We start from the raw sequence: 24,231 nt of genomic DNA, 5'->3' as shown, positions 1-24,231 counted from the left end.
ACTCTATTTCTAGGCAAGAGCCATCGATCCGTCGCTGAAGACAGGCTCCACCATTTTGTTATATATCTATGATTATTGATGAAACAAAATCTTTAAAAAACCTTCAAATGGAAGAAAAAGAAGTGTCAATTAAGATTTTATTACAGTTTTGTCCATAAAACTATTCATGAAACCACTGCACGACGATAAAGTTGGCGATTTTCAGAAAAAATCGAGGTTGGTCGTTTTTCGCTAAATTTGTTCAACTTTGACCTCACATATATTGTTGACGTGAAAACACAGGAAAGAAATAATCTGGAAAGTTTTGCACAATTTATTTGAGAATATGTATGCGAAGTTTCAACTTCCTAGCTCAAAAAAATCGTTTTTGAGGTTTTGGCGAGCTTTTTTTCGATTCTAGCCCACTGTGCGTCCCTTCCGCATCCTTTCTTCGCGGAACCCTTTATAGGCGTTTCCCTTTCTTAGCTGGCAACCTTGCCTACTACCCCGACCTAGACCATTCTGTGTGTCATCGGTCAACTCTCGGCGGCCGTACTGTAGCTTTATCAACTTGGGAACAAGGTCTTGTAACCCATATGGGTTCGTATTTCGAACTTACTGTATTCGGGAAGATATCAAACCTCGATTGCGTCGTGCTGCATTCTTCTGTCGAGAAACTGAAACGAATTTTCCTGTTTAAACATATTTCCGCGTAATTTAATCGTGTTTATTAAATACTGTGTCTTCCGATGATTCCTAAAAGAAACGTTCTTCGTTATTACGAACCTCACGTTTTTCGGTCCCGCAAACTTCGTAATAACGAGAGTCTACTGTACCTGCTGAAAGCTCCACTATGAGTATATAGAGTTTCGCCAGAATGCTTAGCCTCCGTCATATTTTGTCCTTGCTTAAAATGCTTTAGTAATGCCAGAAATACGTCGTGTTAGGTCTCATTCTTTTTAGAATTATGTGCACATTACTAATATTTCAATCCAATAAAGGTCAGGACCGTGACCTTTAAATGATTAATATGGGAAAACAATACTTCTGGGAACTATAAATGCAGGGAAAAATGACATTGTCTACATGGAACTTTATGTATTTGGGACCTGGAACAGTGAACGATAATTGCAGGAACGATAGATCGAGGTTCCACTGTAGATTTTAGTAAGTGATGAAAATAATTCATGAAAATGAATGCTTACTAAGAGTTCAACCTTTAATTCCTACCAAAATAAACTTAACATACTTTGCAAGTTACATATAGCCATGTCAAGGTGATGCCATTTTCATTTTCTTAAAGAGAAATGAAGTTATTGAAGGCAAGATAGAATAATATGCTTCAAAATAAGCAAAAATCATTGCCCACCAGCAAGTCTGCAGAAATTTCATTCTTTTCATCAAGCACCAGGTCTATCGGAAAGACCCAATTTACCAGGACTTTATTGACACCACTAACTCATGGGAAATTGGCTGTAACTGCTACATGCCTCAGCCAAAATTTCCACGGGACGTAGATTCTGAGTCAATCTTAAAGAAAGGACTAAATTTTGCCTTAACCCCAACGATAATTCCCGTTGAAGACATCATTTGCGGAGTCGAAAGTGCCATCGGCCATCTACCCCCAGACGAGGCAGAGACTGTACAACAGGACACATGCCGCATCTTGAGGAATGCCACATCCCAACATCAGAAGGCCAATGTTACCAAGAGAGAAAGGATGGCTCCTAAAAACTTTCGTGAGAACGAGGACTTGATCATCCTACCAGTGGATAAGGGGAATGTGATGGTAGTATTAAACAAAGAGGACTACATTAAGAAGATGGAAGAGTATTTAGCAAAAATTCTACAACCTATAGTAGAGGAAGCCCAATCATACGTAAAGAACTCACAGCATTTCCTACAAATCATAAAGGACATACGGGTGAACCAGGAGGACATTCTCGTCAGCTTTGACGTCACGTCACTCTTCACGAATATACCTGGAGAAGAGGCGATCAAACTAATAGAAGAAATGTTCGACAAGAGCATCGCTTCTCTGACATCAATTTGCCTGCACATCACATTCTTCCGTTGGCGAAACAATATTTACAAACAAGTTTCAGGGGCAGCAATGGGACCTCCCATCTCTCCAGCGGTGGCAAATGTTTATATGGAACACTTGGAAACAGTGGCAATCAAAAATGCAGCGCATAAACCCAAAATTTGGCTATGGTACGTAGACGACAGTTTCATCATTTGGACGCATGGTCGACAGAAGTTAGAAGAATTTTTTTAAATATTTAAATACCCTTAATAGCAATATCAAATTCACTATTGAGATAGAAGAATCAGGAAAACTGCCTTTTCTCGATGTCTTGGTGAAAAAGAATGACAACGGAAGCCTAGGCTACGCCGTGTATAGATAACCGGAATCAGCAAATCGGTGTCTCCATGCCAGTTTTCATCACCACCCTGCTCAATTAAACACTCTCTAATTGAACGTTCAATCCAGCTGAGTGACCCGAAGAATCTATCTTCAGAAACTATTAAGCTGAAATCCATCCTACATCTTAATGGTAACGACAATGGAGCTATATCCTGCAATTTTAAAAAGATTATCAACAAGGAAAACAGGAACAATTCACAAGACATAGAAGACATCACTAGCCAAAAGATAGCCTTCCTCCCCTATGTGAAAGGAACAACAGATAAGATCGGCAACATCCTCCGGAAATTTGACATTAAAGCCATTTTTAAACCACATGCCCAAGTAAGACACCTCCTGGAAAATGCCAAGGATAGGACGCCACTTCAAATTGAAGGAGAATACAAAATCCCTTGCGGAATGTGCGAGAAGAAATACATCGGGGAAATGGGACGAACGGTCAGAACTCGAATAGACGAGCACAAGCGGGCCATTCGACTGGGTTACTCTTCAAAGTCAGCCGTAGCGGAGTACGAAGCCACTGGACATGCGATCGACTTCAAAAGATCAAGAGTCATCGCAAGGGTAAAACATTTTAAAGCCTGACTCATCCGCGAAGCCATAGAAATAAAGAAGAACAAGAACAACTATAACAGAGACACCAGATTGATAATCAGCAGTACTTGGAACCCAGTCATCCGCAACATTTCGTTATCTTCCCCCTCCAGTCCCCACTCCTCACACCCTCCGCCCACCCCTCCCACCTCAAATAAAAAAGGCAGCAAAAAAAATCCCTTGAAGAAGTCACCAGCAGTCGGTCGCGAAACGTCGGGGTAATCTCCATTACAACACGCGGCTTACACCCGTAAGTCACTCTTTTTTAATCACCATGAGCCGCGAAAGCTTCAATCAAGAAATATCTCAAACTATGTATATTTTTAAGCATCATGTTTAACAATTTGATTCTTCCATATAAATTAGCTTACCATTTAAAAATGTCGGATAGATGAGAAAATAACAGGTAAAATATTTGGAAATATTTTTATTTATTTTGATTTTGATCTTTATATTAGAGAAGATGTAGTTAAAAAAGTGGGGTGGGTGGGTGGCCGTTAAGCTTAGATTGTTTGAGCGATTGAGAATGGATATATTTAAGAGCGACATGGAGATCATCTTATTAGAACCCCACTGCAACAAAAGTCAAAGTCCAACAAAAACGATAAAATAAGATCGATATTTAGACGGATGGATAGGAGCAGGAATTCCTTATTTCTCCCGCATGACAAAGGACTTTAATAAATGCGCACCAGTTTTTAAAATGCATTTCTTATTAATACTTCAAAGAGGATGAAACTCTCTAACTAACCAAACCAGCATTCATTGAACTACTTAGGGTTTTGCGGTCTTTGTGAGGAAAAATAGAGAATATTTGCGCTGTGGGAGCGTAACTTCCCCCCTCCAATATCCCAATATCCTCCCCTACTTCCCGTGCGTGGCACTGAGTCCCAAGGTAATAGATACCCCTAAGTCAAAAACTCAGACAAGTGGTATGTGTAACTATACCCAAACAGTGTAATCTGATATCTTTTCTCAATAAATGAATTGGAGCATTGACTTACACCCAGAAACACCAGTGGGGACATCGGGTTTCGCTACGGAACTGTAGACTTTGGGAAGAGTGGATGAGGGAAAAATGGAATCTCCCTCTTATCACAATGGAATTGCTCACTAATTTGTCGTTGTATTTGGCCTACATGTGGGACATGAGAGAGAAGAGACACGACCAGCGCATGCCGATCGCTTCATGATATATTCAACATGGCGGCCGCTTCATCATTATTTCAACATGGCGGCCGGTCAAGTAAACATTGAATGTCACGCTTGTAAAAACCATTTAAAGGATTGTGAAAAAGCCCTTCCTTGTGAAAATTGCAAGCAATTTTATCATTATAAGTGTACGGGCCTGAAAGAAATTGCTTTGAGAGCTCTGGAGGAAATTTCCGGATTATTCTGGAAATGTCTTTCATGTCGCGTTATTGAAGGAAACCGACTTAGCAAGATGGCGTGCGACATCGAATTATTAAAAGAAGAGATTAACAATCTAAAGGATAACCCTAAGTTTCACGCGGGGAATGAAAATCGTGTGAAAAAGATAAGTTTTGCTGAAGTGGCAAATCACGTAACAGAGGCCTCACATGACGTAGCTAAGCCGGCAAAACATCGTCAAAGAGATGGAAAAGAGGCTGAGTTTGGAGCAAACACTGTTTCTGACTCAAAACCTTCGGCAAAAAAGGAAAAAACGACCCATGTTGATCAAACCAGCTGCGGAATAGTGCGCCTAAACCATGAACAATCACGAAGAGAATCAGACGACGACGGCTATACCCGAGTGCAACACAGAAGAAAGAAACGAAACTTCTTTGGTATTGGAAAAGGTGCGACTGAAAACAACGGTGCAGGTCTCCGAGCTGCGAAAATGATAATGTACGTATATGTGGGCCGCTTGGCCAGCGATTCCACTGAAGATGAAGTGGTAAAATATGTAAAAAATAAGTTTGACGTCACGTGTGATTCTTGTGAAAAAATAGAAGGTAAAAGTGTACATGGTGCATTCAAACTCGGCGTTGAATACAGTGATTTTAAACAGGTGATTAATCCGCTTCACTGGCCTTCTGGCGTGATTATCAACAAATTTACAAGACCAAGACAACAGTCGACTGACATGAGAGTCGAACCTAAGGGTAAGTCTTCCTGACTAGCTTTCTGTGACTCAAATCAGCAAAAGACGCACTCAGGGTTTAAATTACTGGTTTTAAACATTCAGTGCCTGAGTAACAAAATAGCAGAGCTTGAAGCACTAGCAGAGGCAGAGAAACCAGAATTTATATGTTTAAGTGAACATTGGATGAGAGATATAATTATATCAATACCAGGCTATGTGATTGGTGACTTTTATTGTCGGAAAGATCATCGTAATGGAGGTGTGGTTATTTTTGTAAAAAGTACAATAGTTTTTTCTAATATGTCGCATTTGGTGCATAATCTAAATGCTGAACTTATATTTGAATGTGCAGCAGTGAGGTACACTGTAGCAAGTAATGATTTTATTGTATTATCTGTATACAGATCCCCTGTTAGTAGCTTTAATAGTTTCCAAGAAATTTTAGATAATCTGTTGTACACCTTGACAAGTCAATTGTCAAGACCAAATGTTATATTGGCAGGAGACTTCAACTGTAACCTTTTTAAGGACGGACAAGATAAAATAAGATTTTTGCAAATTTTACAGTCCTATCAAATGAAACCACTGGTAAATACTCCAACAAGGATTACTAATGGCACAGGGACACTACTGGATAACGTTTTCACTGATTACAATGAATCTAATGTTAATACTTCAGTATTTGACCCAGCAATATCTGATCATTCAGCTATTGTATCCATCTTTCATATACATGAGGAGCATCCTCAATCAAAAACCCTAAATCAATGTAGGTTCTTTAATGAGCATAATATGAATTATTTTTGTGTATTGTTGAATCAAGAAGATTGGAAAGACATATATGGTGGAAGACCTCTGAATGTTAACTTTGATGAATATCTTTGTAGATTTAAGTATTACTTCAACTTAGCTTTTCCGCTGCAGTCCGTGGAACACAGGAGTGTCAGCACAAAAAAATGGGTTACAAAAGAAGTTCAAAACTTATCCAGAGTTCTAAAACAAACATTTTTGCAAATACGGTACTCAAATGATGATGGGTTGCGACAGAAGTACTCTCAACTTAGGAAAGAATATAAGATATTTATAAGAAAAGCAAAAAGGGAGTATAATGACCAAAGGTTTAGGAATGCCTCTAATTATTCTAAAGTAGCCTGGGACATCATAAAAAGTAATGTCAATGCCAACCCAACAGTTCTGCCAGATCAAGTTACAAATGAACAAGGGGAAATTACTACAAACCCCATTGAAATCTCCAATGCCCTAAACCACTCATTCTTGCATCTTCCTAAGAGGGTGATTACCACCCAAAGTGTAGCTACTCTCGAAAACCATAAAATAAGTAGCTCATTGTATCTTAAGCCTTGCTCAGAAAGAGAGTTGTCTCTCTATATAGCCAAGATAGGAAAGAAAAAGTCTGCTGACATTGAGGGAATAACGGGAAAAGTAATTAAAGACTGTGAGTCCCTCATACGAAGACCCTTACTCTCGTTAGTCAACCAGTCCTTGTCAGAAGGTGTATATCCTGATTCCTTGAAGGTATCCAAGGTGGTCCCAGTGTATAAGAACAAAGACAATAGAAATAATCTGCAAAACTACAGGCCAGTATCTATAGTGCCACAATTTGGTAAATTATTTGAGTATGTATTCTGTAAAAGGCTCATTGACTATCTTGATAAGCAAAACATAATATCACTCCATCAATATGGCTTTCAGCAGGGAAAATCGACAGAATTGGCTCTATTTAATGCAATTGATAATATTACACAGGAAATAAATAGTAAAAATAAGGTAATGGGGATATTTTTTGACATGAGCCGAGCCTTTGATGCTGTGGATCATGACAAATTGCTAAAAAAATGTGAATCAATAGGTATTAGGGGCATTCCTCTAAATTGGCTTAAGACATATCTTCATGGAAGAAAACAGAAAGTAGCATACAGGAAAGATGGGACAGTCTATTTCTCCTCCACGTTAGAAGTCAAAAAGGGTGTACCACAGGGGTCAGTATTGGGTCCTCTTCTCTTTCTAATATTCATCAATGACCTACCTAATAAAATTGTAACCCAAGATAATAAGTGTGTATTATATGCAGATGATGTAACCATCTTATCAAAAAGAAAAAATCTGACCGCGTTAATTGATTCCAGTCAATATATAATAAAATGCATGCAAACCTGGTGTGATGTCAATGAACTAAGGCTAAATGATGATAAAACCCAAGTGATATTGTTTTCTGCTGGGCACAGCCCAAAGGACAATGATCTACTGCAATGTAAAAATAATTATCTTAATGATATGGAATGTGTAAAGTTTCTAGGAATTTATGTGGATAGAAATATGAAGTGGGATGCACATATAGAGCACCTATGTAAAAAACTGAATACAGTGTTTTATCTTATATCTGTATTAAAGCATAGTGTAAGCCAGTATGTTCTGAAAACCCTTTACTATGGATTATTCTACTCAAGAATTTCATATGGAATTATAATATGGGGATCTTCGCCCCAACTTCATGATGTGTTTGTTATACAAAAGAAATTTGTGAGAAGTATGTGCAAACTAAAGTGTCGAGCTCATTGTCGCCCTTTTTTTAAAAGCCTTAAATTACTCACTGTACCTTGCGTATATATATATCAGAGTGTCATATATGTAAAAAGGTATAAAGGTTGTTTTACTATGAATAATAGGATACATTCCTATGAAACCAGGAGATGCAATGACGTTCATGTCAAACAATCGAACCTAGCTCTGGTATCTAGAGGGCCTGAGCTCATGTGTACAAAATTGTATAATAACCTACCTGTATATATTAAAAGTATAGAAAATATTGATGTTTTTAAAAAGAGTGTCTTAGCTTACTTAATAGAGAAGTGTTTTTATAGTATAAAAGAATATCTTCAATCTGAAATGTAACATTTTCTTATGTGAATTTGTTAATTTTGACGTGCCCTATATACTTGTTTTATGATTGTATCATGACATATAGTATCCTTTGGGCAAATAAATATTATTATTATTATTATTATTATATACGCTGTGGGGGCCCCCAGAGTCCTCTAGATGGCAGTTATCTACACTACTCCCTCTTAGGGTTATGAACTGTATAGTGCATTATTGACAATCCAGAGGACTCTGGGGATCTCTGACTAGCCAACCTGGCCAGATCGCCCCTGGCTATTATACATAAAAAGAGCAGGGAAATTTTATCAGCAATTATTTTATGATTATTATTATATCTATTATTATAACTTCATTGTTATCTTTGTATATACTAACCCTACGTCCACGTTTGCTCCCCTGGAACACAACCTCCTCCTTAACATCACAATCTGGTTCCTTCTTCACCTGGAAGAGAAACATTCAAAACATTATGAAAAAATTCAAACATTAGTCAAGGTTAACAGAAACATCTCAAATAAATAAGAATAATATAATCCGTAATCTGAAAATCTTTATGTCTTATTACTATGCATATAATCTTTCCCATAAAATGAGTGTGTAGCACTATAGGCATACCCAGATTGCAGCAGGAGGGGTAACTCCCCCCCAGAAGCAAAAATCGTAAAAGTCTTAAAGCAAAATCAGTACTGAATTGAAACGAAAGTATTCAACAAATTTTTTTTAACCCACAAAAAATTATATGTATTAGTATAAGAGATGTAACTAAAATAAAACTATTTTTTCAAGGAAATAATCTCATAAACTAATAAAGCGCTGTTATAATTTCCTCAAAATGTTGGTTTCATTCATTTTTCCCTGCTAAAATTTCACAACTTCGCCTGGCCGCCCCATGACCATGGCTTGCCCTCCCCTAGTTCTGATCCTGGGTATGCCCTTGTGTAGCACGACAATGAATTAAACAACAAAAAATACAATAGGCTCCTCAATTTACACTAAATAGTAAGATATTATTTCACTTCACCCTCAAGATCCTGCCTTAGAAATGGTACCCAATGGTAAGATGGTGAGCAAAAAACATTTTTGGCAACATACTGATTTCTGAAACACATGTAAATTGAAATGGAGCTGGCATTCAAAGTACACATAGAAAATCAAATTTTTTATATTCTTAAGTTACTATCACAGACGTCATGGCAAAATTAGCAGTGCCGGAACACACTTTCCTTAACTTATTTTAGAAGTGAAATTTACTGTTTTTTATAAGTTACTATATACATTTTATTACATTTTTTGTTTTGGTTACAAATGTATAAATTAGAAATTTTGAGGCAACAAAATTTAATAAAAATTATGTTTGACAATTATGTCTTTTGTTAACCAGAGGCAGAACGGCATTCCAGCGTGTTCCAGCACCATGACACCCCTGGTTATTACATAATCATTAGTAGTAGTTACAGTTATTTCATATTGGGATTCATGGACAGCACACAATAAATATAGAAAAAACATACAGACCTCATAAATTGTATAACTCCCCTCCTCACTCAGATCACTTACTTCTTTTTTTATCTGAAATAGAAAAATATAAGACTAAAGAATGTGTTCACAAATTTCTCGAGATTAATGTAAACATCTAAAATATGAGAAATTACAATCATGAAAGGAAAAATGCTCAAATTACCCATTTCTATAATATTTTCTTGTAATAAGAATGCCATGACATTAAAATAATGTACTGGAAAAATTGGTACATTCTCTATTTTCATGAAATGAGAAAAAAATCATTTTCCTAGACGCCAACTTTCAGTCTCAATTCTGGAATGCTTTCCATGGCATAAAATAATACAAATTTAAGTAACGAGCTGGTGCTAAAGCACAATTGAGTTTACACCCTATGAAACAGCTATTTCATAATATGTATTTACATTTAAATCTTAAGAGTACTCTTAGAGAACCACGTGGTTCTTTTTCTCATGATGAAAAGCACCAGCAGCAGTCATTTTGACCTTTTTTGAAGATTTTTCTCTATTTCATGGCCTATATTCACTGATTTACATCAACATGAGTGATATGTATGCAGATGATATTTATGTTTATGTTGTTGTAGACCATTATACTTTTGATCGTCATTAGTTACAATACCGTGGTGCCCTATTCCAGGACGCCACGTCAGTTGGCATTATGTATTCAGAGTTGGCAGACGCAACCATGGCATGTCTGTGAATTAAGTATTGAATATAGTGTTTTACAGTTAAGACTAACTGGTTACTAATTCCACGCCCAATTCACAACAACGCAGATGATTAGCAAGTAAATACACTTAAAAATGTGGGTCAAGGGTCAAATTCAACAAACATTTGACCCTTGTGGTATAAGAGTTAAATGAAAATTCCTGATTGTGTGTACATCCATCTCAGAATAAACAGTCGTTTTTTTAAAAAAACAAGAATTTGTGCACATTTTAATTTTTTCACATCTTTGAAAAGTAAATGTGCCTAGAATCACATGATTCCTCCTACCTCTCCAACAAATTGTCAAAGAGACATCATTTTTAACACATTTTAAAGCAAACACATTGCTGAACTCTTTAAATATAAATAAAATTGATTAAATGCCATTAGGTAACTTATATTGTCACATTTAATAGCTTAAAAGTTGTGAGTCATATTTTCTCAAATGTTATATCTCAGGTCAGTCGAACTTTCTTTTTTTTTTCGATTCAAATATCGTACTTACTATTCTACAAAGAAAATTTAATGGCAGTTTATTAATGATTTTAAAAAAATATTTCAATGCTAGCATACTTCTCTTCAGTGGTATTCTCACTTCCCCATCAGAAATACACATGATGGGCTTACAGTAGAAGTCTATGAATTTGATAATTACTCCACACCATAGCTATATGATATTTAGCTTAAATGATAAACTAACTCTTCCACCAACATATGTTATTAATTATTATAAACAAAATACTTTTGTTGAAATGTATGTAAGAGCTATAACCTGAAGATGTGGGTATGGGGGATCCGGCCTGATGGTCCAGAATAAGTGTGCACGGGGCCGGGTGCCCGAGGTTGAAATGAAATGAATAAATCAAATGCGAGGACACCTTTAAGCGAACGTGGCTTCATTTGCTGTGCGACTTCAGACAAAGTGCATGGTCCAAGGTAGCTTCCACATGCTCGGGGATTTCAACAAACACTGATGAAAGCACTCCCACGCTCCCTTTTTCTAAGACTGAGCTCCCAAGCCGAAAGCAAAAAGGGCCTGGATGAGAGGAGTTATTGACTCTCGAGTAACGGTACCGCCAGGGAGCCCTCAATCTGAAGGGTGCGTGCGAGTGAATTCCCCTTGGCTGAGACAATGACAGAGGCGGCACATGCATGTACGCATGTTAGCAAGGGCACACCCAAAGATGAATGATTTATATAAGATAACTATTCCTTTACAATGAGAAGGATAAAAATCCTGTCTACTTATGGATGCGATATGAAGCTCCAAACGGTACAGCTATCTCCTTGGCAAATTCACTGCTCTACAAGTGTGCGATCCCATGGCATTGTGCCGGCTGCAAATTCGGTCTATGCGATTGCTTGAGGGTAGAGATGAGTGATATATCACTAACTGTGATTGAATCACTGTTACTGAGAAGGAGCAGTCACTGTCGGTGATTAAATACTTGAAAGCACTGCTATTGGATCAGTTGATTCGGTGAAGATAGCATAGGCTGCTGCCAAGTTATAAGCGATATATCGCTACCTGTGATTGAAGAGGAGTAGCCGGTCACTGGCGGTGACTAAATCACTTGATACTTGAAATCACTGCGACAATGAATATGGTGAAGATAGCTTCGGCTGCTACCACTGCTAACAACTACCAACAGTATAATAAAAACATGTTGAAGAAAAAGCAATCTATAAGAGCCAATAACATGTTATACCAAAATAAGGAAAAAAAACTGTGAATTTAAATGGTGTAAACTATTGTATTACGGGTGGCTGACAGAAAAACTAACCAGTGTCTTCTCCAAAGAATACAGACCAGCGTTTTACAACTACGCAAACTTAAGAAATCTCCTTAACAGAAAAAAGATAAAGTGAAGAAGTTGGAAAGCAACGGAATATACAAACTCAAGTGCAACGATTGTGACGCAGTGTATGTGGGGCAGACGGGTAGGGTGTGACCAGAACAGAAGAGCACAAAAGGTGTTTTCGCACGGGGAATTTACAACAATCACACTTTGCAAAGCACCAGTGGGAAGAGGGGAATATCACAGTGACTTCATACTGGACATTTTACTCAAAGTCAAGAAGGGGAGGAAGATGGACGTCCTGGAAGAGTTGGAGATTAAAGGAAATTTGAGTTTGGGACATGTTCTTAATGACATCGTCTTCCTGAGAAACTCACCTCTCATTACCACTGCACTTAACCTTCACAGTTTACCCCGCTCCAAACTGACCCTTTCCCCCGGCCGAGGAACCTGCCTTACCTGCCTCTCCTAGCGTGTGCTTAGTCATGGATACCAACCCTCCTACTCCACCCCGAATTTCCCCCCTGTATAACCCTTCTCCCTCCCCTGCTGCTAGAATTTGGGTATTTATTGGATTGTCTGTATAATAAACGGTGTACTTGAGAATGATGCCTGTAAGAATCATGATGGTTTGAAAATAAAATATGTTTAAAAATGCCAACGGGATTTTATTTATTGCCCCTTGTAAGCAGTGCCACTTGAATTTGTCACTGAACGTGGGTCATGAGACCGGATGGTCATTAAGATGTCTCATTTTGCGGTTGCAAGCGGCACCACTTGAGTTTGTTGCCGAATGTGGGATGTGAGACCGGATGGTCATTAAGATGTGTCATTTTGCGGTGGTAAGCGGTACCACTTGAGTTTGTTGCCAAACGCAGGACGAGAGACTGGATGGTCACTAAGACGTCTCATGGTATTTTGATCTCTATACGTAGGCACTTATGAGAAGTGCCTGCGTGGGAGCCATGCTGACATCAGCACCTTGCAGGAAGCTGGTGGTCATGTGGTGGATGGGACGGCAAATGACGCCATAGGGAGAAGGAAGTCGGCAGGATATACTCGGTGAGTGTGGAAGTCAGAAGGCAGGCGTTCGCAATGATGTGTAATACATCACAATAAATTCCTTCACTGAATGACTTTTTCCACTAATTCTTTTGGAGTGCCATACCCACGCTAACCCTGCGCTAATAACTGGTGTTAGAAGTGAGACGTTGGCCTCCAACAAAAAAAGAGGAACTTAAGCCTGAAGTGAAGGTAAGTGGGGATGACGGACAGGGTTAGTATATAGGGCCAAGAAATGGATCTCTAACGCGCGTTAGTCACGTTGAGTGCGCAGGTAAAGGACCTGCAGGAGGACCCCCGCCCCGACCACTGAAGAATAAGCGGAGCGAAAACTGCGGAATTTCGCCCAATTAGCGTCGGTAGAGAATTTCTGCGGCGGACCGGCGGAAGATATATAAGGGTTTATCGAACGGTTAGCCAGGGCTACTGTGCTGAGTAAATGGACGGAGGAGGAGAAACAGCATGCGATTAGGCTGCTACTGAAGGGGGCCGCGGACACGCATTGCCGAGCCAAGGCCGAGAGCAGAGAGGCATTGACATAGCGGGAGATTACCGGACTGCTGAAGGAGAGTTACAGGTCGAGCGAAAGTTTCTTTCCACCCTATGGATGAAGACGGGGGAGACCATACACGAATTCGCGGATCGGGTTCGTGAACCGAATGTACGGACCTATTCGGTCGAAGGCACGGAGGAGAGGGTGGCTGCCATCCGGGAAGAGGCCGACCCAGAGGGCATTGGACGCCTTCTTAAACGGCCTCCCTGACGAGGTGGGTCGGGAAACGCAACTGAGGATGCCAGCCACGTTTGAAGACGCCATTGAGGACACCACGCGCGTCAAGGAGGTGGAATGGCGGGCGCAGAGGCCAGTGGAGGAGAAGGAAGTCTTCGCATCGATAGCGAAAGCGTGTTTTACTTGCGGGAAGGAGGGAAATTTCGCACGCGTGTGTCCGAACCGCCCCCGAAGGCCCTGTTTCGCCTGCGGCCGCCAGGGGCATTTGGCGAGGGAATGTAAGAGTGCTCCAGGGGGTTCGAGCGACAGTAAGCCAGATTTAAACTAGGGTGGGGGCGAGTTAATCGCCGAACACGGCCCCCAGGAGGTGGTAATCACACCTGTATGCTGCTCCGCGAGGCAAATGGAGTACGTATTTCACGCTTTTAGATCTTTATATGACGATATCTATTTTTCGCGATTAAATGAAAAGTGAAAATTTTCAAGCGCGCGAAAACGCGACGGCTAAGTATGAATGCCGGGAAAACTCCTTGTGACGTCGTTCTGGTTCCCGCATCCGCAAGTGAGGTGACCTTGGGGCGAGGTTTGAGTGCTGATACGACGCAGGATGCTAGCAGGTAGTAGAGTACCCTGCTAGGTGGTAGCGCTGGGCTTAAAAAAGGATTATTAATACCTTATCAAACGAAGAAAACTTTCTGACCTTAGCCAGTTTTAATAGGTGATTATTACGAGATGTTCCCTGAGCTCTGTGCCTCATGCATGCATTGTTAATCTCAGACGATGTAAAACTCCTATCTACTCGTATAGAAACTAGGTCCCTGTGACGTCACGTGGAGTGGAAACGCATGGGCATCTGGCCTTTTTCAAATGAGGTTAAAATTGAATGTTAACATTCATCTAAACTGGGATTTATAAAACAAAATAATTTGTATATTATGAATACACTAATTGTGGGTAAGGAATCGCAATCAATGCCATTCGTTTTCTTTCATGAAGGAAACTACCCTATTTAAACCGTTTATGCGCACAAAGATTCATTGTAGGAATGTTTGGAGAATACTGAAAATAGCAGTAGAGAAAGTAGTGCTATTGCTCAAGCAAGAGGATCAGTGGCGTAGCCAAGGGGGGGGGGTCCGGATCCTCCCCGAAATATAAAAAACACGATTATTTTCCTCCATAGAATAAAACAAAATATTAAAAAATCATGAATTTACAAAATATTTTTTAACACATGAAGTTTTTTCGATTATGAAAAGTGTTAAAATTAGTTTAAAACCCATTACTTAGTACCCAGTTTTTTTTTTAATTCCTCCCTGGTTTTGGACCCCCCCACCCCCGAACGAAATTCCTGTCCTAGCCACAGAAGAGGATTACGCCTTAAGATTGAACAGCCAGTTTTTATATTTTTGCTTAAAGTCTTCCATAGAGTAATGCCACCCGTGAGTATACTCTACGATCAGCTACAGGGAAAATTGATAGACTCAGTGTCAGCAAATGCAGCCATTAAGGATTTCGAATCTGCAGTAATGAATATCAGGGAGAGTATTGACACTATTTGCAATAACTCAGAGATAAGATATAAGAGGAGAAGACGTGAGGAATCTTTCGTCTCAAGAAACCTAATGGCAAAAGAGGTAAAGGAGCGATTCTCTTTTGCCCATCTTATGGCTTCGGTCTTCTTATCTTCCGAAAATTTACCGAAATTCAACCAGGCATTCCCAGGAAAGTATTTGCATATTTTGCGCGATTCATACCCATTCACAGAACAAGTTCGTCTGCGGACTGAGCTCGAAATAATTTATATGCGCGAGGACTTCCGGAAAGTCTCCAGTGTCGTTGTCAAAACACATTCAGTGAAACGACCAAACTACTGAAAATTCTTGCGACAATTCCGATGACAACTAGTGAAGCAGAGAGGAGTATTTCAACCCTTAAACGTGTTAAAACACTCTTATGTAGCCAGATGGACGAGGACAGGCTCAGTGCTTGGGCGATGTTGTCAAAAAAAAAATTCCAGGATGGTATCGAAGGTTTCAATGACAAGGTGATAGACAAGGTCGCTCAGAAGAAGGAAATGTGAATGAATTTCACATACCGTCACTTGCAAAGGTGTGGTTATAATAATTGTTTTCATTAGCATGCTTATATTATTTCTGTTCATGCAGTTTTAAGAGTAGAATGTACCAGTGGTATGCCTTGCATGCCTTCTGTGTATTCTATTACGACGAAATATGATGCTCATTCATTAGAATTAACATAATATAAGTATCCTGTATCTTCTTTAATGCACACCCTGGATAAATTACCACCAGCCGCCACTGGACCACGGGAGAAAGGATCCGGCCGAAAACCCCAAACCTGGGAAACCGTGAGAGCTACCGGAGCCGTGAGGGAGGAGGAAGACGATCGAACAATGGGTCTACTCTGAAATGGACAAAATGACTACCAAATGCATATTTTCTCCTCCATCCCATTTCCACACACCCTCCACATATTGCACCTACTACATTCTGCACATTCACAAAACATACGCTTTCGTGAGAGGGGCACCTTTCGACGTTCCTTCGTCACTGCATTCCAAAGGTTCTACGAATATTTCATCCTGCAAGGTATGCTTTTAGTAATTCACTAGTGAAATGCGGGGTGCTATATTAAACGGCGTCAATCACATTGCAAAATGATACTTCATCGCGGAAAACAGTTGAGGAGTTCGCATAATGACTAAACACGCAGGTAAATTTTATAATTCCTAAATAACAACGTTGTAGCATTCTGAGCCACGGCCGTTGGAGGTGGATACGCTAATTGTAAGTTGATGTTATCGACGGCACGTCATTAATTTATTTCATCAGAAAATTTTTGATATTTTCTAGAGATGGGTCGAATAGCAGATTTCTCGAATTCGAATATCAAATTCGAATATTAAATCATTGCTCGAATATTCGAATACCTCGAATTTCGAATACCTCGAATACTAAATGATGAAATCTCGTATGTTTGACTCGGTTGCCTATGCAGCAGGCAACACAAGATTTTGGAGAGTAATTTTGATTTCCTTTAAATGATTCGAACAGGAATTTAGCTGATTAATGAATATTTTAATTTTATGGAAACAATTGGGCATATTATTTATTCAACTAATATCGCTTTACCCCCACTCTTGCTGCCAAGTGCTAGCTGACAATCTGTGGCATTTTGCAAAATACAAGCTCTTTTCCACCGGATTTTCTTCAATTATTTTCAGTCCATCTTTGGGAGTTCTCACGAGATAAGAAGATGAATTGGAATTGCTATCAGGGAGAAACCAAATATTCTGAGAAAATATCCCTTTGTCTGGGACTGTAACAATAAACATTTATAGCACCACTCATAAATTGTAACTTGATATATATTTTCGGAAAAAAATACCGCATCAACTTCCGAGAAGCTCTGCTGCTCATATCGAGTTTCGCCAGAATGCTAAGTCTCAGTCGTATTTTAACATTTATTTCTTTGCGTAAAATGCTTAAATAAACTCAGAAATACGTCGTGTTTGGTCTTATTCTTTTCGAAATTACGCGAACATAACTAATATTTCAATTCAATAAAGGTGTAACATCAATTGACGAAAGTCATTCTTAGACACCTTTTGTGCTAATAGATGACTCATGCAGCGGTTGACCTCTACAGAAATGGGGAACTTCGAAGCTGGTAGGAAAAAAATGTCAGTGGGGGAGAAAAGGGAGGGCCCGAAACACGTTTCTATTGTTCTCGTGTAACTTGGTATTTTTTCGAAGCTAAGGTCTTCGTAATATGATCCCTGCGCGAGCTGTGACCTTTTTTTTATTTCGAAGAAGAGGAAAGCCTCAGAAGGGGGGCTAGTGTTGAATGGAGAGCGATACCGGATCTTGGGAAATGCGCTAATGTAAGTATCCCACGGTACTCACACAGCTGTTGACCTCCAGAAATGGGGAACTTCGAAGCAGGTAGCCAGAAAAAGGTCAGTGGGTGAAAAAAGGGGGGAGGGCGTGAAACACGTTTTTATTGTTCTCGTAACTCGATATTTTTTTCGAAGCAGGGGTCTTCGTAATGCGATCCGTGCGAGAGCTGGGACCTTTTGTTTGATTTCGGAGAAGAGGAAAGCCTCAGAGTGGGTGAGGCAAGTGCTGAATGGAGGGGGATAGCGGATCGTGGGAAATGCCCTAAGGTTGCTATCCCACGGCGCTGAGGTTCGGATTTTTTCACCCGACCATTTTCGGTTCCCCTCGTCGAACTCTTTTCACCGCTAAAATCCACGAATTGGATGTAATTCGTCAACTTGCGTAAAACGGCGCTGCGAGCACTAAATGACTACAGTTCTCTACATTTTTCCGAGTCAACTACCAACGACGTGCGTGCGACAGTGTATGACGCGAAATTCAAAGTATTCGAGGTATTCGAGGCGGTACTTTTCGCATAACTATTCGAAACCTCGAATATCGAATAATTTCTAATATTCGAGGTATTCGAGTATTCGCAGATACTATTCGCACATCTCTAATATTTTCTAATGTTCAACATGCTTTTATGTACTATAACTTCATCCATTTCTTCATAGGTAACAGAAAATTCGTCATTTAGGACTGCATGTGCTTGCATTGTAAGATGAATACAACTTTTGCTCGCTGTTTGGTGATTTCTTAGAGCATCTTTTGTGCCATAAAAGTGATACTAATACTGTTATTTTCAACGTGATTCAACGTGATACAATTTTCACGTTGTATACTGTTATTCTACTACTGTTAATCACTGTGCCAGTGACTGTAATGCACAAAGTTTTACAAGGTTCTGCCAAGAGTTGTAATTATCAGTGTTCCATTGTGATTGGTTTGTAAACAGCGGTATTACGCTATCGATAAATGTCTGACAGTAATGTAAAACGTGTCAGTGGCGTGTTCACCTCCGTTGTTCACCGTAGGTATGACATTGCCCTTCCCTATCCCTTGTAAATTTCAAACTGTAGACAGACGATCTTCCAACGATATCCTATTCCTCTTGAAAAATTATTAATTCCTATATACTTTGTTTCTATCTCCTTTCATTAGTAAATTTTAATGGACCCCGTCATTGTTCTAGAAATCCTCACCTGCTTATTGTTAATTACCATAGAAAAAAACAACATATACCTTCAACGGATACCCAGAATGACGAGGGAAAACTAAAAGTAGACCGAACTGTCTGAGAAGCCTTAAATCGATTCTAGGATTCATCATGAGAATAAGTAAAAAATGTTACAATATTCAGGCATTAAAGACAGTGCATACTGCTCTAATTATTAAAATAGAATAGGCTCAAATTAATAAAGTACCCAGAAGTGTCGATTTACCATATATTTATCTAAGTTAAACAGTTGTTTGTGGCAAAGTTGGCCGTGCAATCCAGTATGTAACGATTATCATTGGTTTATATTATATGTCTGTTTGTTACTTTCCATCATCTGCGAAGTTTAATGTACGAATATCGTTAATGGGTTAAATAGAACAACAGAAAAAAAACCTTTCCCTCATCTCCTTCCATTACCTGCTCAACATTTTCTTCAATCGTTGCCTTATATCATTGATATACTAGATTTATTTATGGAATATCTATGATCGTTTCAAGATTGCAATAACGCTCGCGTATATCATGAAGCGACCAGCATGCTGGCGTGAATCTACCTCGTGAAGTGAGACAACGTTGGCAACCGCAAGCGTTACCGTGTGTATATCACTACACATATTTTAGTCCGTAATCAGTATATACTGGGGAATACTACAACGGATACAGAGGCATGCCATTTTTCCCTCGTCCATTCTTCTCAAAGTCTCCAGTTCCCTAGCGAAACCCGCAGCGATATACCCGCAGGTGTTTCTGGGTATTTGATACCCCGGAGGGAACACTCAAAATTAAAAATTGGTTTTCGATATGTAAAACTAAAAAGATATGAATGAAAAACACGCAGGTCAATTTTCAGAGCTCAAATTCGATTCGAGTCCGATCGGAGCCTCGGCCATGCCCGCGACGCGAAACGTATTTCTTAGCTGACGCCGCGCGACGTGTGAACCTCACGAATGTCGCGTGAGCAATGCTTGAAGAAGCCTTAAACACACTGCGTTCGTGGAAATAGTGGCCAAAAGTTTATCGTCATGGCAAAACACAATGTTAATTTTGCTCTGGCTGATTCCAGAAATGTACTGACATTATTAACAGAGTCTATGGATTTTTTTGTCTCAAAACGAATCATTTCATTGACATGAAAGTTTTGCAAGATTGAATGCTTATTATTTTGATTGAAACATTAATCACGGCAATTATCCTTTGATGATGCTTTAAATTGTGAACAAACCATCGTAAAATCCTTTCCTTATTACAGTTTTTAGCTTCCGTATGTAAATTATAAAATAAAAGAACAAATCATCACAATAAATATCTTTCCCCTACTGGCTGTTTCTAGACCTTTGAAGGGAGGAAATTCGGGGCTCTCTCCGTTTCTTTCAGGATTGGTATTCAAATTTCGTTTGCACAGCTTTTTTTAATCACATGCCTCGCTTTGGTCCACCTATGCTCCTGGTAATTCTTCAAGTCAGTTTCGTACTATTAAAAATGATACCAGCTGTCATCAAAATCAAAGAGTAACTCATTGATTTGTTCTTTTACGTGAAAATATCCATAAATTCACTTATATTTTCGTCATATATACTCCTATAGTCGCTTTCAAAAGCTTTAGGACAAAGTTTGTTGTATCACTTCTATTTCTTAAGGAAATTTAGTATCCTTTACTCAGGGGCGGTCTGGAGTGATTGGGGGCCCTCGGCTGGAGCTCATGACTCCCTTGCTGAAATGACATGCTGGAGCTCCCTTCAACGGAGGATTCGCCCCCTCATTCCACCAGAAAGTTTTAGAAATGTGCAATGTACATGCCCATTGGCAGATTTAGGGGGAGGGCTCGAGGAGAGACTCTCAAAAAAAAGAGACAAGATTTTAAATACGGTTCATTCAATCAATATTATTATATTCGTTTTATTTTGTATATTACGGAGCCTCGATCATTTAATTTAAGATTCAAAATTTTCATACTTATCAAAATAAAGAGAATATTTTCTACATTAATTGTTGTATTTTTTTCTTAATCTCAGATATGAGAAGACCTGCCAGATCCTTTGCCCCCCCCCCCCGCCAGAAAGAATCCTGGATCCGTCCCTATGCATGCCCGGAAATGGATTTTGACGCTATTTTGGTTCTTAAAACCATGATAAAGTTTAAAAATTCAAAATTCTGTAAGAATTATGTAAGTGAGAACATAACAGCTTATAAAATTTAACTATGTACCATGAATCTGTTATCTATTTAGTGAATTTGTTCCTTGAAAGTGCCCAGAAATTTAATAAACACCTAACGTAACCTTTTCGAATAACCCATTCCAAAAGCAAAAGTAAAAATGTAAAATATTATGAAGCACATTTTAGGGCCAGATAAAGACTTCTGGTTGTTATGAAATAACTATGTCTAATTAATTTTTGCATGACATATAGGTATAATCCATACTCGTTGGTTATTGTATATAAGTGTAGATAAAAACTTGGGCAAAAAATGAGGTACTAATTTTGTAGAAAATTTTAAGCCTTAATGATACGCCTACTAACATATCTCAAACTATTTTTTTAAGGATCATGTTTAACAATTAGTTTCATCCAAATAAATCAGCTTACCTATTAAAAATGTCGGATAGATGAGAAAATAACAGGTAAAATTCTAGGAAATCTTTTTATTTATATGTATTTTGATCTTTATATTAGAGAAGCTGTAGTTAAAAAAGAGAGTTTTAACAGTAACAGTCAAATATTAATGGACCCAATCAATAATTCAATTATTTTTTGTGCTTTCCTTGTCAGTGATTATGTGTTCAGGGACTCATGAAAAATACCAACAATATACAAACTATATTACTAATACTACCATCTGCACACTTACGGTAACAAATACAAAATAAGCAATTAAGGTCAACTCTACACTATAGAAGTTCATCAAATATCGCTGATATTTGACCCGGAGCCGAACATGAATTCAACAGTCTATCCGAAAACTCCCTTCAAGTGGCAGATGAGCTGGGGTTTGAAATATCAAAACAATGAACATGCATGCGTCAAAGAAACGAGCATCGCGCCCGCTAAAAATCCAGAAGAATATATTTCAGGAGTTTAATTTCCTACCTTTTTTGGATCATTGCATTTCAGAGATAGATTTATGATAGACAGCAGAGGTTTCCGTGAGGTCCTTCCTCTTGAAGGCCTCATTCCCTCGAACCTATCAAGATTCGCGATTCCTCAAAAACTGCTTCGGGCGTACAGAAAGCGTTACACAGATGTTAAACGAATTGAGCTGTGAGCCGCTAGAAACTCGGAGCCTGCTCGCAAAACTTAGACTGTTTGGCAATTGAGAATGGATATATTTAAGAGCGACACGAAGATCATATTATTAGAACCCCACTACAACAAAAGTCCAAGTCCAACAAAACTGATAAAATAAGATCGATATTTAGACGGACGGATAGGAGCTGGAATTCTTTATTTCTCCCGCACGACAAAGGACTTCAATAAATGCGCACCGGTTTTTAAAACACGTTTCATATTTATACTTCAAAGAGAATGACACTCTCTCATTAACCAAACCAGCATTCACTGAACTACTTAGGATTTCGCGGTCTTTGTGAGGAAAAATAGAGAATATTTGCGCTGTGGGAGCGTAACTTCCCCCCTCCAATATCCCAATATCCTCCCCTACTTCCCGTGCGTGGCACCAAGGAGCTTAGAAGAATATGTTCTTCTAAGCTCCTTGCGTGGCACTGAGTCCCACGGTAATAGATACCCCTTACAATAGTCAAAAACTCAGACAAGTGATATGTGTAACAATACCCAAACATTGTAATCTGATATTTTTTCTCAATAAATGAATTAGAGCATCGACTACCCAGAAACACCAGTGGGGATATCGGGTTTCGCTACGGAACTATAGATTTTGGGAAGAGTGGACGATGGAAAAAAATGGAATCTGTTTCTTATCACGAGGGAGTTTCTCAATAAAATTATTGAGGGAATCATCACATGCGGCCATAGAAGGAATATGTCATCAATAAATCTGAGACAAAGGAGGGGTTTCAATGGATATTCGGAAAGGAAAATTTGTTCAAAATGGCCTAGGTAGAGGTTTGCGTAGGAGGAACTGAATCTAATACCCATTGAGCAACCTTTGATTTGTAAATAATGATTATTGTTAAATGAGAACGAATTGTGCGTTAGGACGATATTAGCTAGGCCTAAGAGGAAGTCGGTGCTAGGGGTATGAGGAGCTGGGCGTTGGGAAAGGAAGTGGCGGAGGGAGGAAAGACTTTTTGAATGAGGAATGGATGTGTAGAGAGAAGTGACATCTATGGTGGCCATAGTAATTTGGGTGTCATATACCATACCATAATTACATCACACAAATATCACTAAACATAGAATCACAAAAAGAAACACGGAAAAATAAAACTGGGAGGTTTCGAGGTAGGGACTCCTTCATCTGCCTGAGTCAGAATAGGGAGGAAAGGAGTGTGTTGGACAAGGGAAAAGGGGGGAGAGATGTACGGGGGAGGGGGATAGGATGAGACGTTCAATCCCGGAAAGCTATTGGCTTGCAAATGCCAAATGCACGCAATTCGAGGGTGTGGAGTTTGAGGGCGGAGTCGGTGGGAGGGAGGGAGGCGATGACCGAAACTTTGAAGCGCTGATTGAAGACGGCGTCGAGCGACAAGCTATGTGTGGGTACGGGGAGAGATACGTGGGGGGATGATGGACAGCAGGAGGCGCGGTGATTATCAATTCTGAGGTTGAGGGGGTGGTGCACCGGCCGACATAGAAAGCGGGGCAGAAATTACAATGAAGGAGGTAAATGATATTGGTGGACCAACAGGTAGTGGAGGGGAAAATCGGTAGTTTGGGGAGAAAATAAAGTCACAATCCCGAATTACGCTCCCCCTCTCAAAATAAAGAGGAATCTTAATTTAAACCCCCGTTGTCGTGATCTTGAAGAAATACAAATTTCCCCCTTTTTCAAGAATAGAAGAAAGCCCCGTCCTTGTACCGAAGAGCCGTCGCCCCCCCCCCCCCCCCCCCCCCCCCCCCCGCATTTTGTGTCCGCTCATCGCATTGCAATTTCTATTTCCTTTCCCCCCTTTTTGAATGAGTGCGTAAGGCTTAGTATTAAGGACAGAGTGTGTCATTTTTGATCAATAATTGTGTCCGAAGCTCACGTTTTTGTTTTTTGTAAATTCATTTTTTGCCAAAGACTGATTGAAAAGGAAGTTGATTGTTTTTTTATTTGTTATTATTGCGCCACATCTTGCTGAATCAATCATTTTGGTTATT

The 24,231-nt window shown here is 39.4% G+C and overlaps 1 protein-coding gene across 5 annotated transcripts in view; it reads right to left on the bottom strand.

The window, feature by feature from the left end:
* LOC124171009 (lysine-specific demethylase 5A) overlaps window positions 1–24,231 on the bottom strand; it is a 131,377-nt gene that overhangs the window by 21,680 nt on the left and 85,466 nt on the right. For 4 of the 5 annotated variants that reach the window (XM_046550134.1, XM_046550136.1, XM_046550135.1 and 1 more), the window contains exons 31-32: window positions 9,525–9,578; window positions 8,385–8,453 (exon numbers count right to left, since the gene is read on the bottom strand). In XM_046550134.1, the coding sequence (XP_046406090.1) occupies window positions 8,385–8,453; window positions 9,525–9,578 (123 nt within the window). The remainder of the gene's footprint in view (window positions 1–8,384; window positions 8,454–9,524; window positions 9,579–24,231) is intronic. The other variant, XM_046550138.1, reaches the window with a different exon arrangement.

The sequence above is a fragment of the Ischnura elegans genome, chromosome X (assembly GCF_921293095.1).
Source record: "Ischnura elegans chromosome X, ioIscEleg1.1, whole genome shotgun sequence".
Classification (NCBI taxonomy): Eukaryota; Metazoa; Arthropoda; class Insecta; order Odonata; family Coenagrionidae; genus Ischnura; species Ischnura elegans.
Note: the sequence above shows the minus strand (reverse complement) of the source record. Positions and strands in the feature narration are given on the sequence as shown.